This window comes from Mus musculus, chromosome 9 (assembly GCF_000001635.26).
Source record: "Mus musculus strain C57BL/6J chromosome 9, GRCm38.p6 C57BL/6J".
Lineage (NCBI taxonomy): Eukaryota > Metazoa > Chordata > Mammalia > Rodentia > Muridae > Mus > Mus musculus.
Window position 1 is genome coordinate 72977264 of NC_000075.6, and position 15607 is coordinate 72992870.

Below are 15607 nucleotides of genomic sequence, written 5' to 3' on the forward strand. Positions count from 1 at the left end.
AAGGTTCCCGGCTTTGGGACAAGTTAAGGTTCACTGTTTGGGGACAAGTTAAGGAACTATGATAACCTCAGTGTAGTGATCAATAGATCCTTGCTGTGTAGTTATGCTTTTTTCTCCCATTGACCCTTTGTGGGTAGGTCTGATAGTTTTGGTCTTGTTTGTTCTGATATATGGACTCTGTTACTGTTTGAAACTGTGTGTAGAGGCAGTCAAGACAGGTCAGAAAATCCTTACAGAGCAACAAGAAAGTATGTCGGAAGAGGAAAAGGGCTTAAAAAGAAAAAGGAAAAAGAAAGGAGACACAGTGTTATCAGGTGGACAGAAAGGACAAAATAAAAGAGCTGAGGCGGAGGAGGAAGGCGAATTAGCTTCTGCGCCTCCTCCCTATGCCTCCTCAGCAGCCACCTATAGGTGGACCTTCTGTCCAGAGATTTGGCGTATTGACTCCCCAGATGGTCACACAGGTGATTGAGGTTATGGTCTCATCACCACGAGGTATTGTGTCCATCCCCCCTGGGGATCGAGTAGATCAGGTGTTGATGTGGGCGAGAGGGTCTGTTTGTGTGTTTCCACAGGACCAGACGGAACCTCTTTGGGTGCCGGAGAGATTGGTGAGACGCTGCAAGAATGAGGCTCCTGATCCAGTTGCCCCTGTGGATGTGGTGGATATTCCCACAAGCACAAAGGATGGAGCCGAGATGGGAGATCCTTTCGGTATTCCAGAAGCCGATACCAGCTCGACATGATATTCTTTCCACGCTTTTTGATCCCTGAATTCCCCTTAAAGAGATAGCCCCTCTGGCTATCTATCCCTTGCTTCAGGGAAGATGAGCGGGGATGAGAGCCCTGGGATGTATGCTTGTTATAGTGTGTGTGTGTTTTGTGTTTGGCACAAGTGTTAGGTGCAGAGTGTGCGGCCCGCACTTTCGCCATGGTAGCGTAGGCTTTTGCTGCAGTGGAGGCGGGACAATCTCCTCAGATTCGGTTTGCCGCTCTAAAAGAAATTATGCTGCGTTATGCCGTGGGGTGCGAGGCTAAGCACTGCACAGAGGATAGCTTGCTGTTGGCATCCTGTGGAAGGCATGTCTGATTGCATGAAGGTTCAGTGTCCTAGTTCCCTTCCCCCAGGAAAAACGACACGGGAGCTGGCCAAGACCTCTCTGGGTGATGAGCCTAAGGGATGGTTTTGTGTAGGGCCCCTATGCTTGCACACTGGGGATCAGACCTCTACCTTCACCCATGAGGCTTGCTTGCAGCAATTAAGATCTGGCCATAGATTAATCAACATCCTGGCCTTTTGATGCACCTGCCGCAAGCAAAACACAATCTCCCCAGGAGTGGCTTGGCATGACTGAGAGGTAGTCAGTGATAAGACTCCCTGGGCATGTCACCAACCTAAGACAGGGATCAAACCAATGCTGTTTGTCACCCAAGGACGGGTAAGGGGCATGGCTGCGAGGGGCTATCTACAGACATTCTCTCTGCCAAAAAAGAAAAAAGGGGGAATTGTTAGGAGCAGGTGTGGCGGCAGTCCTAAAGGAGCCAGAGACTGCAGCTAAGTCATATGACTTGCACCTGACTTCCTCATATAAACCACAAACATCTTGAGTGCTGCGCAGGTGTACCAGGATACAGGTGAATCCAATTTGGTGGAGATTTGCCCCTGCTGCCCTGATTAGCTGAAGCTGCGTGCCTGGTGAGGTGGCGTGGCCTGCTGTGCATGGATGGGAACTGAGAGTATAAAAGAGTGAGAGGCCCAGGGTTCGGGGGAGATATAAAAACAAGGGAGATATAAAAACGAGGGCGATATATAAACAAGGGAGATATAAAAACAAGAGAGATATATAAACAAGGGGAGATATAAAAACAAGGGAGATATAAACAAGGGAGATATAAACAGGGGAGATATAAAAACAAGGGAGATATAAACAAGGGAGATATAAAAACAAGGGAGATATAAACAAGAGAGATATAAACAAGAAGAAACAGGACTGAATAAACGTGTGCAGAAGGATCCTGTTGCAGCATCGTTCTTCCTGGCTAGTTGAGCGCGCGCAACACTTAACTGCTAAGCCACCTTTTCTGCCCCTGAACATGTGTTTATATGGTAGGGTCCAGTGGTTTACATCTGGAGGCTAAGGTGGTTCTAGATTTTATAGAGAATTCTAGGCTAGCTGGGTTACATAGTGAGACTCTTCTAACATAAATAAATGAACGAGGTCACTGTCACTAATTTTTCAGTTATTTTTTTTTTATTTCTTAAAAGTGTTTTGAGAGCCGGGCGTGGTGGCGCACGCCTTTAATCCTAGCACTCGGGAGGCAGAGGCAGGCGGATTTCTGAGTTTGAGGCAAGCCTGGTCTACAAAGTGAGTTCCAGGACAGCCAGGGCTACACAGAGAAACCCTGTCTCGAAAAAAAAAAAAACAAAAAAAAAACAAAAAAAAAAAAACAAAAAAAGTGTTTTGAGAATATGCATTTGTATCTTCTTTATTAAAAGTTATTAAATTTCAAATGCTCAAAATTAGTTGTTCTAGACTTAGAAACTTATACCCCCAGGACATTTTCTCTTCCATTGTCAGAAGGATGTATTTTCATAGTGTGTGTTGATAATTAGGAGAATCGATGGTTCTGGTTCGGTCAGGACCAACATTTAGGCTGTTGTTTTGATAAAAGCCGGTTGTTTTGAGGTGCTCTGTAAACGCTTGCTCTTGTGGTAGGAACTTACAGGGAAAGAAGAAGGGCCTGGGCGAGAAGGCCCCGTACTGGCTGGCACTGGTCTTGTACATAATCATCTGGGCTTTGGACAGTGAGGTGGCTGTGTGCAATGTCTTGGGATCCAACATACAGGAAAACACAGGGTTGCCAGGGTTCACGCACAGAGCCGGTGGTTCAGGTCTCATTTCTGCATCTGAAGTCAAGGAAGTTTTCTTATCCTAAAAGGCACAAAACCCACCCTGAGTTACACAGGCATGTACCTGACTTACCCTTCAGCTTCTCTTGGATTTTTTTTCTTTCCTGCTTCTTCTCATTATTTTTTAAGTAAGGGTCTTACTATGTAGCCTTGGCTGGCCTGGACCAGGCTGTTCCAGAGCTCACAAAGATCTGCCTGCCTCTCAGGTGCTGGGATTAAAGTCTATAATCACCATACCTGGCTCTTTCTCTCATTCTTTTAGAGAAAGTCTCAGGTGGCCCTGACTATCCTAGACCTTTTATGTAGCTGCAGATGACCTTGAACTTCTCATCATCTTGTCCTCAACCTTCCAAGCAATTAGCATCATGGCACGGGCCATCACATCTACCTATGTTTTACTTCATCTTTTAAATCCTTTGGCCAGTGCAACTTGAAAAAAAAATCACCAGAATTATAGGCTGTGATGTTACATCATCTATGGAGGTCTCTGTCCTGAGCAGCCCTGCTTACTTCAAAATATATGCTGCTGCCTTCCTCTTTTTTTTTTTTTTTTTCCCCCGAGACAGGGTTTCTCTGTATAGCCCTGGTTGTCCTGGAACTCACTTTGTAGACCAGGCTGGCCTCCAACTCAGAAATTCGCCTGCCTCTGCCTCCCGAGTTCTGGGATTAAAGGCGTGCGCCACCACACCCGGCCTCTCCGTCTCTTAGTGTCTGTGCTGCAACCTACACTAGAGGTTTCCTAATCAACTCCAGCCTTGATTTATACATAACTCCTGAAACTCTGTGTTAGTCAGTAATCTTTCTCACCCAAGAGGTCTCTGGAAAGAACTCACACTGGTGGAGTGTTCTGGCTTCCGCTGTTGCTGACACACTGTCTTGCCCTGGTTCTTTGAAACAAGAGTCTCATTCTGTAGTCCAGACTGCCTTTGAACTTAAAGCACCACTCCTGCCTCAGCTTCCTGAGTGCTGGAACTGGAGCAGACTTGTGCCAGCATGCTTGGCTATGAGATTACTTGTACTAGCTCCAGAACACTTTAAGTATCTTACATAGTTAAGAATGAGGCTGTGTCACAGTGTAGTTTACTAGTGTGAACTGATGTTCTCTAAAGTAGTACTGGGGTGACAAGGCTAGCCACCATTCCTGGCTGCTTTACTTATTTCATTGGTAACTATAAGGCAGAGTTGGCTCTAGTGTGGCACACATCTGAATCCCAACATTGAGGAGTCACTAATATGAGCTTGCTAAGTCTGAAGCCAGCCTGGTCTACATAGGCGATTCTGAACCAGCCAGGGCTCCAGGGTTACATCACAAGACCCTGCTTCAGAGATAGAAATAAGGTACCATGTCTGGTGACACTTGGGAGGTGCCACTAACTTAAGGTCATTCTTGGCTACACAGAGAGTGGACTACATGAAACCCAGTTTCAAAACAAAACAAAAAGTAAACTGCATATGGAGTTATGTGGTACATACAGCCTATGCATTCAACCCCCTGTACCGGTAAACAAAACAAACCGCCAAAACAAACTGTAGGAGCTACCTACCCGAGAAGGGCAAGGTCCCTCCCTGGCTTTGTGTCAGTCAGAGAAACAGAGACTCTTGGAGCAGATGACTTAATCACACAGCCTTGTTCACTAGAGTCTACAGCTCTCTTCCCTGTCTAAGTCTTTCATGCTTTCCCATCCTCTAATGTACTCCAAGGTAGTAACTCCTCCCGGCAGCCTTTAAAAGATGTCAGCTCTAGGGGGAGCTGCCAGACCTGGCTGTGCTAACAGAGGAGTAATCTACAGACGGTTGTCAGATCCCTAGCAAGGTGTGGTGGCACCAAAGACACCCTGTCAGAGGTAGAGGGGTTGCTAAGATTCAGGGGAAGGCAGCTCTTGAATCTAATGCTTTTTGAGTTTCTCTTTTCTCTGTATTTCTCTCTCCCTCCTTGCTTCTCTCTCCCTTTCTTTTCTAGGTAGACGCTTAGGAGAGAGGCATATACACATTTAGCTATTTGCCAAAGACAAGTCTTTCCTTGGTGGGCAAGTCCCTCCTCTGGCCTCCAGCGTCCACTGTGGACTGCCCACTTTCACCTCCCATCCTGGACAACAGTGAATTTCCTGGAGAAATCAGAATCCTTAGGAGTTCTCCTGCAGTTCTAGGACTATAGGCCTAGGCTGCCAATGCCCTGCTAGTCAGGTTCTGGTTAACACAACTGAGTTGTTTCTCAATCCCAGGATTCTTTTAGTATCTAAGTAAAATTCAGTTTCTGAATGTTAAGTTAAAAATCTGCAAATTACAGGCTGGAGATGTGGCTTAGTTGGTAGCATGCTTGCCTAACATATATAGGCCCTGGGGTCTATTTCCAGTACCACATGAACTAGGCACGATGGTTCATACCAGTAATCACACAGAGGGTCAGAAGGGTCATCTCAGGGAGACAAGCCATCATGGGATACAGGAAGCCCTGTCTCAAAAAAGAAAAAAATCTAGAAATTAGAATACTAGAAAAGTGTGGTGTAAGGCAGGAACTTCCATCTAGATGTAACCCACTTAAAAATAGCTAAGGATGCTTTTAATCCCAGCACTTGGGAGGCAGAGGCAGGTAGATTTCTGAATTTGAGGCCAGCCTGGTCTACAAAGTGAGTTCCAGGACAGCCAGGGCTACACAGAGAAACCCTGACTCGGAAAAACCAAAAAAAAAAAAAAAAAAAAAAAAAAAAAAAAAAAAAAAAGAAGAAGAAGAAGAAGAAGAAGAAGAAGAAGAAGAAGAAGAAGAAGAAGAAGAAGAAGAAGAAGCAGCAGCAGCAGCAGCTAAGAACATCAACAAAACCCAAGAAGAAGAAGAAGAAGAAGAAGAAGAAGAAGAAGAAGAAGAAGCAGCAGCAGCAGCTAAGAACATCAACAAAACCCAAACCACAGATTTTGAGCTACCTTGAAGGAAAGGTGAATAGAATCATTAAAATGCTGGATGCATGGATTTTTCTTCTTTTTTCTTCAAGATTTGCTTATTTTACATATATGGATGCTCTATCTGCATGTACACCTGTACACCAGGAGATGGCATCAGCATAGATGGTTGTGAGCCACCTTATGGTTGCTGGGAATCAAACTCAGGACCTCTGGGGAGCACGTAGTGCTCTTAACAGATGAGCCATCTCTCTTTCAATGATTACTCGGCCTCAAACTCCTGGCAATTCTCCTGCCTTCATAGTGCTGGGATTCTAGGTCTGGGCCACTCCTGTCTAACTGTACCATGGGGTTTTGTTTTGTTTTGTTTTGTTTTTTTTTTATATTACTATTCTCCTTCAGTTACCATCAAATCACCCTTGCTACTACTGGCCCTAAAACTAAATCACCTTTCTTGCCTCTCTTTTACATCTTGCTCCCTTTCCCTTCCTCCTTTCTCCACATGGTCATGGCTGGTCTCTACTTCTCTACTCTCTCCTTCTCTCTGCCTTTCTCTGCTTCTACTACTCTCTTAACTCCCCTCCACAAGCCCTAAATAAACTCTATTCTACATTATAAACAAAACAAAACAAAACAAAACAAAAAGCCCTAAATCACTGTAGTGGCTATTCCTGGTTGTCAACTTGACTATATTTGGAATGAACTACAATCCAGAATTGGAAGGCTCACCAGTGACCCTTATCTGGAGGCTTGGAGATAGAAGATTCTGATCTGGATCTTGGTATGGAGATCTTGAGGCATAGTGGCTATGGATTCCAGAGGATTAAATCTCCGAGTTCAAGGTCATCCGGGATTAAAGGTGTGGTAGAACACACCTTTAATCTGGGCTACACCTTCTGCTGGAGACAATATAAGGACATTGGAAGAAGGGAGTCTTGCTCTTGCTCCTTCGCCTGCTTGCTGTGTGAGACTGAGTGAGTAACTGCTGGATCCTTGGACTTCCATTCACAGCTGCGACTGAACCATTGTTGGGAATTGGGCTGGGGACTGTAAGTCATCAATAAATTCTTTTACTATATAGAGACTATCCATAGGTTCTGTGACTCTAGAGAACCCTGACTAACACAATCACCTTCAGGTCTAGATTTAATGATTTTAAAAAGTCACTTCAATAATCCAAGTCACCAGGTGTCTTATCTACACCAAGTCATGGGGGACCGTGCTATCTCGTCTACAGCTCATAAGTAATCAAAGTAAGTACCACTTTACAAACCCACTCACTGTAAAGCCAGCTTTGTTATTTAAATTTTCGCCTGTTCACCAAGTTGGAAGAGCAGAGTGTAGTAGCATAGGCCTGTAATCCTAACACTTGGGAAATAAAGGCAAGGGGTTCTGGAATTCAGTGCCAGCTACACAAAGAATTTAAAGTCAGCCCGAGTTACTCTGAGAAGCTCTGTCTCAAAAAAAACCCACCACCCAGAACTCCCCTCTCACCCAAACAAAAACGAGGGGTTAGGGATCTACCTCCTTTGTAGAGGGCTTTCTTAGCTTGTGTGAGGCTTGAGGTTCAATCCCTAGTTACAGCAACACAAATATCAGATCTAAATGTGAACTAGCTTTTGCCCAACATCAGCTTGTTGAATGGTTTCCTTTACTGTTTACTCACTAGACAGGTAGGGGACAGAGGAACGGTAACTTCCCTCTGGGGTGAGTGCACTCCTATTCACCCTCTTCCATCCTTTTAGACTAGGCATACTCTAAGTGACAAAAACATGAAGGTTCTAGGGCTGGGAGGTGTAGTTCAGTAGAACAGAGATTACCTACCATGCACAAGTCCCTGAGTTCGATCCCCACGACTGCAAATAGATAATGCAAAACAAAAACCATCCTGGACAAAAGATCATTTGTAGTGAGGTGCCTCCTATACACCTTCAGAGTAATTACTTTGTGGATCGTGCATTTAAACTTGTAAATATAACAGCTTGGTGACTAGTGAGTGGGAGTAGATGGTGCCTCAAACACTATTATGAATTCGACTTTCAAAAGCATCTAGCTCTCTGCCCAAACCCACCAAGTCGCAGTCTGTCTCTCTCGCCATCTTAATCTCTTCGGCAAAAGCAACTCTTTCCTGATAGCGAGAAGTCTGGCGAAGGCGTAGGGCCCAGTCTTCTTACAGAACCGACGGAAAGCAACAGCAAGACGATCGGAGTCCCGTAAACTACAATTTCTGGGGAGGAAGACGGTGGGTGGAAACCCTCCGTCTTCCAGTGTGGCAGCCCGTCTCCGTGGCAACCGGCTGCAGGCGTGGGAGCCCGGATGTTGTGGAGATCCGCAGTCGCTCCGCCCAGCTTCCGGTAGCCTCAGGGGTGCGGGCCGTACGCATCTTCGGGAGTCGTAGTTCTTTTTGCTCGCCGCGAGCTGGCAGGAGACGTAGGAGGAACTTCAAGTCCCAGCATGCCTTGCTGCGCCGCGCCTGCCACCGCTTCCCCGCTGCGGACGCCTGCGAGCAGGTTGTTGTTTTTATGAGGCGTCACTGGCGTCTGGAGCGCGGACGCCGCCACGGTGACAGCTGGCGCGGTCGGGCGGAAGAGGCGCTGTCTTCGGGTAAGACCCTGGGGCGCAGGTCGGGCTGATGGGGCGGCCGCGGGCTGCAACTCGTACCTTCGGGCGCAGCGCCGGGAGGCTTTCTCCTGGTGGATGCCTTGGTCCTCGGGCGACCTCGGGCGGAGGGCGCGACCTGGCAGGTGTTAGGCGCGGGCTCGCAGGCTGCAGCCCCGCGAGCTCGGAGCTGGGCGCCCCGGGATTCAGGTGCAGCTGCATCCGTATGCTGAGATGCCGCGTGCGTCACTCTGAGCCGGCTCGGAGGTCCCAGGTGTCAGGAATAGAAAAGTGTGCACCCCAGAAGTATACTCCTATTCAGCCCCGAAGCCTGTTCTCCGCCCGTTCTTCACGCTTCCCCTCCGGGTCCTTACCAGCGTTTGTTAGGCTGACGGCTTGTCCTAAGTAGCAGCTGCGCGTGTGTCGTTTGTGTTTACCTCTCATTTATCCCAACTCTGCCAGGGGCAGCGCCCGAGTTCTAGACCGCAACCAGCTGGGGTGTTTTCCTTAAGGGTGAACCATCATGCACTGCCCTCTCCCACTTTTGCTTTATTGGCTGTATGGGGCTGCTTGTCCCTAGAAAGGGCAACCAGTTGGTTATTCTCAGTTAGGGGTGCTATGAGACCTTTCCAGCAAGGTCACATAATGTTTGAAATGTCAGCACTAACTATCTTAAAGACCCAATATTTTTTCTTTCGCCTTTTTTTTTTTTTTTTGGAGTGGGTGGATTGGGTTTTTTTGGTTTGTTTGTTTTTGTTTTTTGAGGTAGGGTTTCTCTGTGTATCTCCACCTATCCTAAAACTTGCACTGTAGTCCAAGCTGACCTCCAACTCAGAAATCCGTTTGCCTCTGCCTTCTGAGTCCACCGACTAACTTTAAGATCCCAATCTTAATAGGTCTTAGATTTCTCAGGGGATATTTATCATGTATAACTGGTGTGAGTAGTTTGCTATTCTGACAAGCTCAAGTCACAGGGGAACTGAGAAGGTTGTTAAGGGTGAGTTAATGCTTTTGGCTTTTTTTTCTTGCTGTGTATCTCTGGCTGTCCTGATACTAATATATCCCAGGCTAGACCTGGGAGTTCTCTTGCCTAAGCGTCCTAGGCACTGTGATCGTAGTTGGGTACCATGGAGCCTGCTGTAAATGCTGTTTTAACCCTGTTACACCAAAGTTGAAATTCCAGTTAAAGGTGGTACCCCAGATATTTAGAAACTGAAGCAGGGGAATGGCAAGTTTGAGACCACTTGAGCAATATAGTGGAGAGCATATTTCTGTATAAAAAGACCGGAGAATGTAGTTCTTTGGTACAGTACTTGCTTAATGTATGTGAGGCCCTGAGTTTAAGCCCCAGGATGATCAGAACAACTCCTAGAACCAGTTTTGTACTGTAAGCCAAAGAATAGACTGTTGTGTTTCCATTGGAGTTTTAAGGATATTTAGTTATGAAGGTGATTGTCTAGGATGTGAAACTAAACTGACCTCTTTACGCTTTACTGTGTTTTCTGGGGATGCACCACCTTTTTTTTTTTTTTTTTTTTTTTAAAAGATGTGTTTTTGTATGTTTTGTCTGCTGTAAAGGCAGCTTGTGTATGCAGTGCCTGTGGAGACCAGAAGAGTTGGGAACTGTCCTCCTAGTATTTGTTCTCCACCATTGAGCTGTTTCTTCAGCTCTGAAATCTTTAAAAGACAGCATCTCATATAGCCCAGGCCAGCTACCAGTTGGCTATGTAGCCTTGAATTCTACATGCTCTTGCCTCCATTATCTTTAGATTCTTTAAGTATGACTTTCTAAAGTAAATGGGCTGGCAAGGTGTCTCCATGGGTAAGGGGACTCGCTGAACAAGTCTGCCATCAGAGGTTCATTTCTGGAACCCACAGGATGGAGAGAACTGACCCCCCATAAGTTGCTCACTGTCCTCTGAACACAGATGCACAGAGATGGGGGTGGGGGGCTGTGGGGCTGGGTGTTGGGCTTAAAAACTAAAAGTAAATAAAGAAGTTAGTGTAATGGCCTAGGTCTAACATAGCTTAGGAGGCATAGGCAGAACAATTGGAAATTTAAGGCCAATCTGAGCTACACAACAAGATCCAGTTTCCAAAAAAGGACAAAGCAGTACACAGTCCAAACAGGGTAGCCGGGTGGGTGGTGCACACTAATCCCTTCACTAAGGAGGCAGGCCTTACCTCAAAAAAGCAAATCAGGAAGTAGGAAAAAAAAAAAACCCAACAAGACACATGCAAACTGATCAACAACAAAAGAAACCAAAGCACAGCTGGGCAGTGATGGCTCATGCCTTTATTAATCCCGGTCCTTGGGAGGTAGAGGCAGGTGGATTTCTGAGTTCCAGGACAGCCAGGGCTATACAGAGAAACCTAGTCTCGAAACCCCCCCCAAAAAAAAAAAAAAAAAAAAAAGAAAGAAAGAAACAAACAAACCAAAGCACAATCCTCAGTTATACTGAATTCACAAACCATATATGAATTTAAATGGAAATTATTTTGAGGAGAAGGGAAAGAGACCAATTAGTTGTCTGGAAAGAATAAAAAGCATCCTAACAATAATTCTTAGCATGTATGTGTCTTTTGACCTGTTGTTAACTAGAACAAAAATGAAACATAAAAGATACTTTAGACTAGACAAATCTTGGTTATTTTAATACACATGCAAAAAAAAAATATGTGGAGGGGCAGGAGACAGTCTTACTGTACCCTTGGCTGGTCTCTGATTCACTGACCCGGGCCACCATGTTCAGCTGAAAACAGCTTGTTTATTTGTAAGCATTTACAAGTGGGAGTTAGCTTGGAGTGATAGAACTTGCCTATAATCCTTATACATGGGAGGTCAGAAGAAGAATCAGGAGTCCACGGTTATCCTGGCTAACAGACCCTGTTTGAAGATAATTAAGTAGTAGGCTTTATATGTCTGATAATTTGAGCTATATTTAATTTTTTTGTTAGATTCAGTGTGAACAGATAAAATTATACAATTCATTAGTCTACATCTTTGCTTCTGTTCTTCTAAAGAATAGTGACTGTGTTTCGTCATTAGCGACCTTAGGAGGAGTAACTCTCATCACTTTGCCTTGGTTATATTTTTATTTTGTATGTAAACAGAGGAAAGGATAATTTATGGGAATCTCAGACTCACCATGTGATTGTGTCCTGGAGGTCAAATTCTGGCTGCCCAGCTTGGTGGCTGTGAGCCCAGGTATAACCTTTGAGTTATACCTCCGTTTTGTTTTTGTTTTTCTGAGACAGGGTTTCTTGGCGAAACACCCTAGGCTGTCCTGGACTAGTAGACCAGGTTGGCCTCCACCTGCCTCTGCGTTCTGAGCTCTGGGATTCTTTGTTTTGTTTTCTTTTTTAAGACAGGGTCTTCCTCAGCCCAAGGCCTGGAGCTTGCTGCAGTTTTCTGCCTTAGCCTTCTGAGTACAGGTGTGAGCCAGCGTGAGCCAGCCTTTATTGCTTTTTAGATGGTAGTATTTTTGTTTTTTTAGGTTGTTTTAGTTGGGAGCTTTTCTCCACATGTCAGTTTCTTTTCAATATTTTCTGTCTTTTACTTGTGTTCTGTGTGTCTTGTGTGGATTTGTGAGCTGCCATGTGGATGGTGGGACTCAAACCCAGGTCTTCTGGAAGAACAGTCAGTGGTTTTAACCACTGAGCCATCTCACCAGTCCATCTTGTGTTGGTTTAATGTAGGCTTTGGGTCCATCCACAGGATATAAAAAGCATTTGTGCTAGAATAATATGTCTGAGCTGCCAAATTCCACAGTGTTGCTATTGTAGGTGAAATTGTATTTTTTAACCAACTTAAGAATTTTTTAAATTATTTGAATGTTAACTGTAAAAAGCCACACACCGTCATTTGGAAAACATCAAGAACGTGGCCTTCAGGGCCATCACTGCCTCCTCTCCAGGACTTTATTCTTAGGAACAATCAGATTTGGCTAGATTAAGGCAGGGAAAGAGGTTGATTTCAGGGCTTACTGTTTGCCTTGCTCCCTTAAACAGGACCAAATCATCTTTCAGTTTGAGTTCAGAGAAAGAGGTTAGTCCTGTACTATGTAAGGATTGCATGTAATATATTTAGGGATTTTTTGTTTTGTTTTAATTGGGCATTTAGAAGGGTATTTAATATGTGAAAAACCACTGAAGAGTCAGTAGGGTTTTCTGTAAGCTTTAGGAAGTCAGTAAGATGAGTTGCAGGTTTCCTCTTTCATTATATGAGAACAAAGTCTGATTTTTCTTAGTGAGTGTTGCTGACAGACTCAGCTCTTGAGTTCATATTGCCGATGAGCTCCAGAGAACGTGGAAAGGAAAACAGTGTTCAGTGATGAACAAGGATCTGAGGTACCAAGTCTTTCTGTTACTTCCAAGCTGGAAGTAGCCCCTGTGTACCTTCAAGGTGGACTTGGGAAGAGGGACTCAGGCCTTTGTAAGTGACCTGTGAAACTGAGTACACATCGTGATGGCAGTGCCATGCACATTCTTTTGGAGCATAATTTTGGTGAAGAAACATCCAGGGTTTTGTCTGTCTTCTAGGTAGAGCTGCGTAATGTGTTCTAGTCTGAAGACCAGTTAGTTCCCTTCCTCACTATGACTTAGCTCTTCTGATTAAAAGACCTGGAATTGTAAAGTGGTGCCTCTGTGGTTGGGCCTTTCTGTGTTTGTCTCAGTCTCATAGTTAGATGTGTTGAGGTCCTTTGTTTGATTTCATGGGAAGTGGCTTCTTTTTAATGTTGCCCTCATGAGCAGCAAGACTATTGAGTCTGAAATCCTCCTGGCAGGGAGGTGTGAAAGCCCTGGGTGGGGGTGGAGAGATGCCTTCTCCTGGGAAAGTCAGTTATCCATTAGCATCTAACTCTGAGTTTGACCTGAAGTTAAGTTAGTTAATACAGAGCATTAATGTAAAGCAGTCTTTTAGAAATTTCTAAGTTCATTTGGAAGGCTTTACCAAAGTGACACAGGTCTGTGAGAGTGAAGGAAAACAGATGTGTAAAATGTACTGTGGTTGGGTATCCACTCAGGATCACTACAGGACAGTGGGGACCCTTCTCCCTTGTACCAGATATAAACTAATAAATAGCAACCAGAAAAAAATACATAGATCCTTGTATTAGCTTTTCTTTCAGTTATCTTAGATCATAACTATAAGAAAATAAGAGTAAATTATCTTTTGTGAGAACATCTAAAAAATATAATTATAGTGTGTGTGGAGAGAGAGAGAGAGAGAGAGAGAGAGAGAGAGAGAGAGAGAACACACGAGAGAGAACAGTATTAAGATAGGAAACAAAGCCAAAACCAGATAGATTTGTAAAATGATGAAGCCACCCTGGACTCAGTGTCCCAGGAAGGGCAGTGTGCAGCCTGCCCATCTTAGGTATTAGTTAACTAAAATGGGGGAGGGGCACTTTATTTACTCTGTAAGTTCCTGTTTCTGGGATATACAGGTGAGTTCCCTGCCTATGGAAATGGGAGGTGTTTGATCCCCCAGAAGCCACAACATAAGCAGTTTTTGTAAGCCATCTAATGTGGGTGCTGGGTAATTCGGGTCCTTTGAGAGAACAGTATTGCGCGCGCTGTCTCTTCAGCCTCATTTATTAGCTCTTTCAGGCTTTTTCCAAAACTGAGCAGTAACAACCCTGGACAGCCAGGACATTTCAGAAGACTGCAGATAGCTGATGAAAGGCGGTCCTCCCTGCTCTAGGTGGTCTCCCCTCGCTGTTTGAATCATTGTTTTCTTATTTATTTATTTATTTATTTATTTATTTATTTATTTTATGTAAGTACACTGTAGCTGCCCTCAGACACTCCAGAAGAGGGAGTCAGATCTTGAACTCCTGGCCTTCGGAAGAGCAGTCGGGTGCTCTTACCTACTGAGCCATCTCACCAGCCCTGTTTTCTCACTTTTAAAAAAGATGTGGCTTAGGCTGTTTACTTCAGATATCAGAGCAAAAGTGGTTTTTGCTTCCTAATTTGCAAAGTTACATCATAGAAGGAAGTTTACAGAGTAATGGTGTGTTGCCACATTTCTCTTGCAGAAATGATGTTCTGGATGAAAAGGTATATTTAGTATATATAGCAGGAGTACATGGGTGGACTGTATTTATTCTTTTAAAAATATTGTAATTGATTGTTTTTAATTTTAGTTTTTAAAAGATTTATTTATTTTATGTGTATGTATGAGTCACTGTGACTGTCTTTAGACACCAGAATAGGGTATCGGATCCTATTACAGATGGTTGTGAGCCACCAGGTAGTTGCTGGGAATTGAACTCAGGACCTCTGGAAGAGCAGTCAGTGTTCTTAACCTCTGATCCATCTCTCCAGCCCCCTTTTTTGTTGTTTTTGTCTGTTTGTTTGTTTTTTTTTTTGAGACAGGGTTTCTCTCTGTAGCCCTGGCTGTCCTGGAACTCACTTTGTAGACCAGGCTAGCCTCAAACTCAGAAATCCACCTGCCTCTGCCTCCCAAGTGCTGGGATTAAAGGCGTGTGCCCACTGCCCGTTTTTTTTTTTTGTTGTTGTTGTTGTTTTTAAAGGTGGAGTTTCATGTAGCTCAGATTAGCATCCAGTCTCACTACAAAGACTAGGTTAGCCTTGAACTTCAGATCCTCCTGTCCTAGCCTTTCCTCTGCTAAGATTTGTGTGTGACTACACTCCGTTTTTTTGTTATTAAAGACAGGGTTATAACTCTGTGCCAGGTTGGCCTGGAGCTTGTGGGCAGTCTCCTACCTCTGCTTTCCTCAGTACTGGGATTATAGTGTGCCAGGATTGCCTGGCTTACATTATTTTTAGTGACAGTGTCTTCCTACCGCATTTCAACCAGGAAAACCTGCTTTTTACGGAGATGAGTCTTTGCACTCACTGATAGGATTACTATGACCAGAGAAAAAGAGCCTTATATCCTGTACTATGTTGACTCAACTCACTAAAAATCCGGTGGGTAAAACTTTAAGGTAACATGTTAATTTCGTTAACTTTTCAGGAGAAAATGCTTCTTGAATTTGTGCCTTTCACTGTGCTTAAAATTGGTTCTGTCGGGGCGGTTGGCACACGCCTAGGCAGAGGCAGCCACTTCTGATTCCTGAACAGGAGAGTCTGAGTCAGGAAGATAGTTCAAGGCCTGCCTGGGCAACAGAAGAATTTCCAGTCAGGCCTGGGTAAGGTAGTGAGACCTCCTGTATCAAAGTAAAAACCACAGGA

General features: G+C 44.6%; 2 protein-coding genes across 11 annotated transcripts in view; one reads left to right on the plus strand and one right to left on the minus strand.

Moving 5' to 3' along the window:
* Positions 1 to 2460: 2460 nt before the first annotated feature.
* On the minus strand, positions 2461 to 8113 carry Ccpg1os (cell cycle progression 1, opposite strand). Its single transcript, NM_001198789.1, has 2 exons — positions 7878 to 8113; positions 2461 to 2933 (listed from the first exon to the last, which is right to left on the minus strand). Exons 1-2 carry the CDS (start codon positions 7902 to 7904, stop codon positions 2592 to 2594), a joined length of 369 nt encoding a protein of 122 aa, NP_001185718.1. The 5' UTR covers positions 7905 to 8113; the 3' UTR covers positions 2461 to 2591.
* Positions 8114 to 8138: 25 nt separating this feature from the next.
* The window catches only part of Ccpg1 (cell cycle progression 1), a 30939-nt gene continuing 23470 nt past the window's right edge, over positions 8139 to 15607 (plus strand). For 7 of the 10 annotated variants that reach the window (NM_001286545.1, NM_001359295.1, NM_001359296.1 and 4 more), the window contains exon 1: positions 8241 to 8410. The gene's annotated coding sequence lies outside the window, so the exon portion shown is untranslated. Of the gene's footprint in view, positions 8411 to 15607 lie in introns of all 10 variants that reach the window. The other 3 variants (XR_870768.3, XR_379460.4, XM_006511469.4) reach the window with 1 other exon arrangement.

What these genes read in the sequence shown, in the direction of transcription:
- Ccpg1os (NM_001198789.1), bottom strand. Translation starts at nt 7,904, where the DNA reads ATGGCGAGAGAGACAGACTGCGACTTG. An exon ending in GAGAGACAGACTGCGACTTG is followed by an intron (nt 2,934 to 7,877) that starts GTGGGTTTGGGC and finishes TGTGCCTTTTAG; the next exon opens with GATAAGAAAACTTCCTTGAC.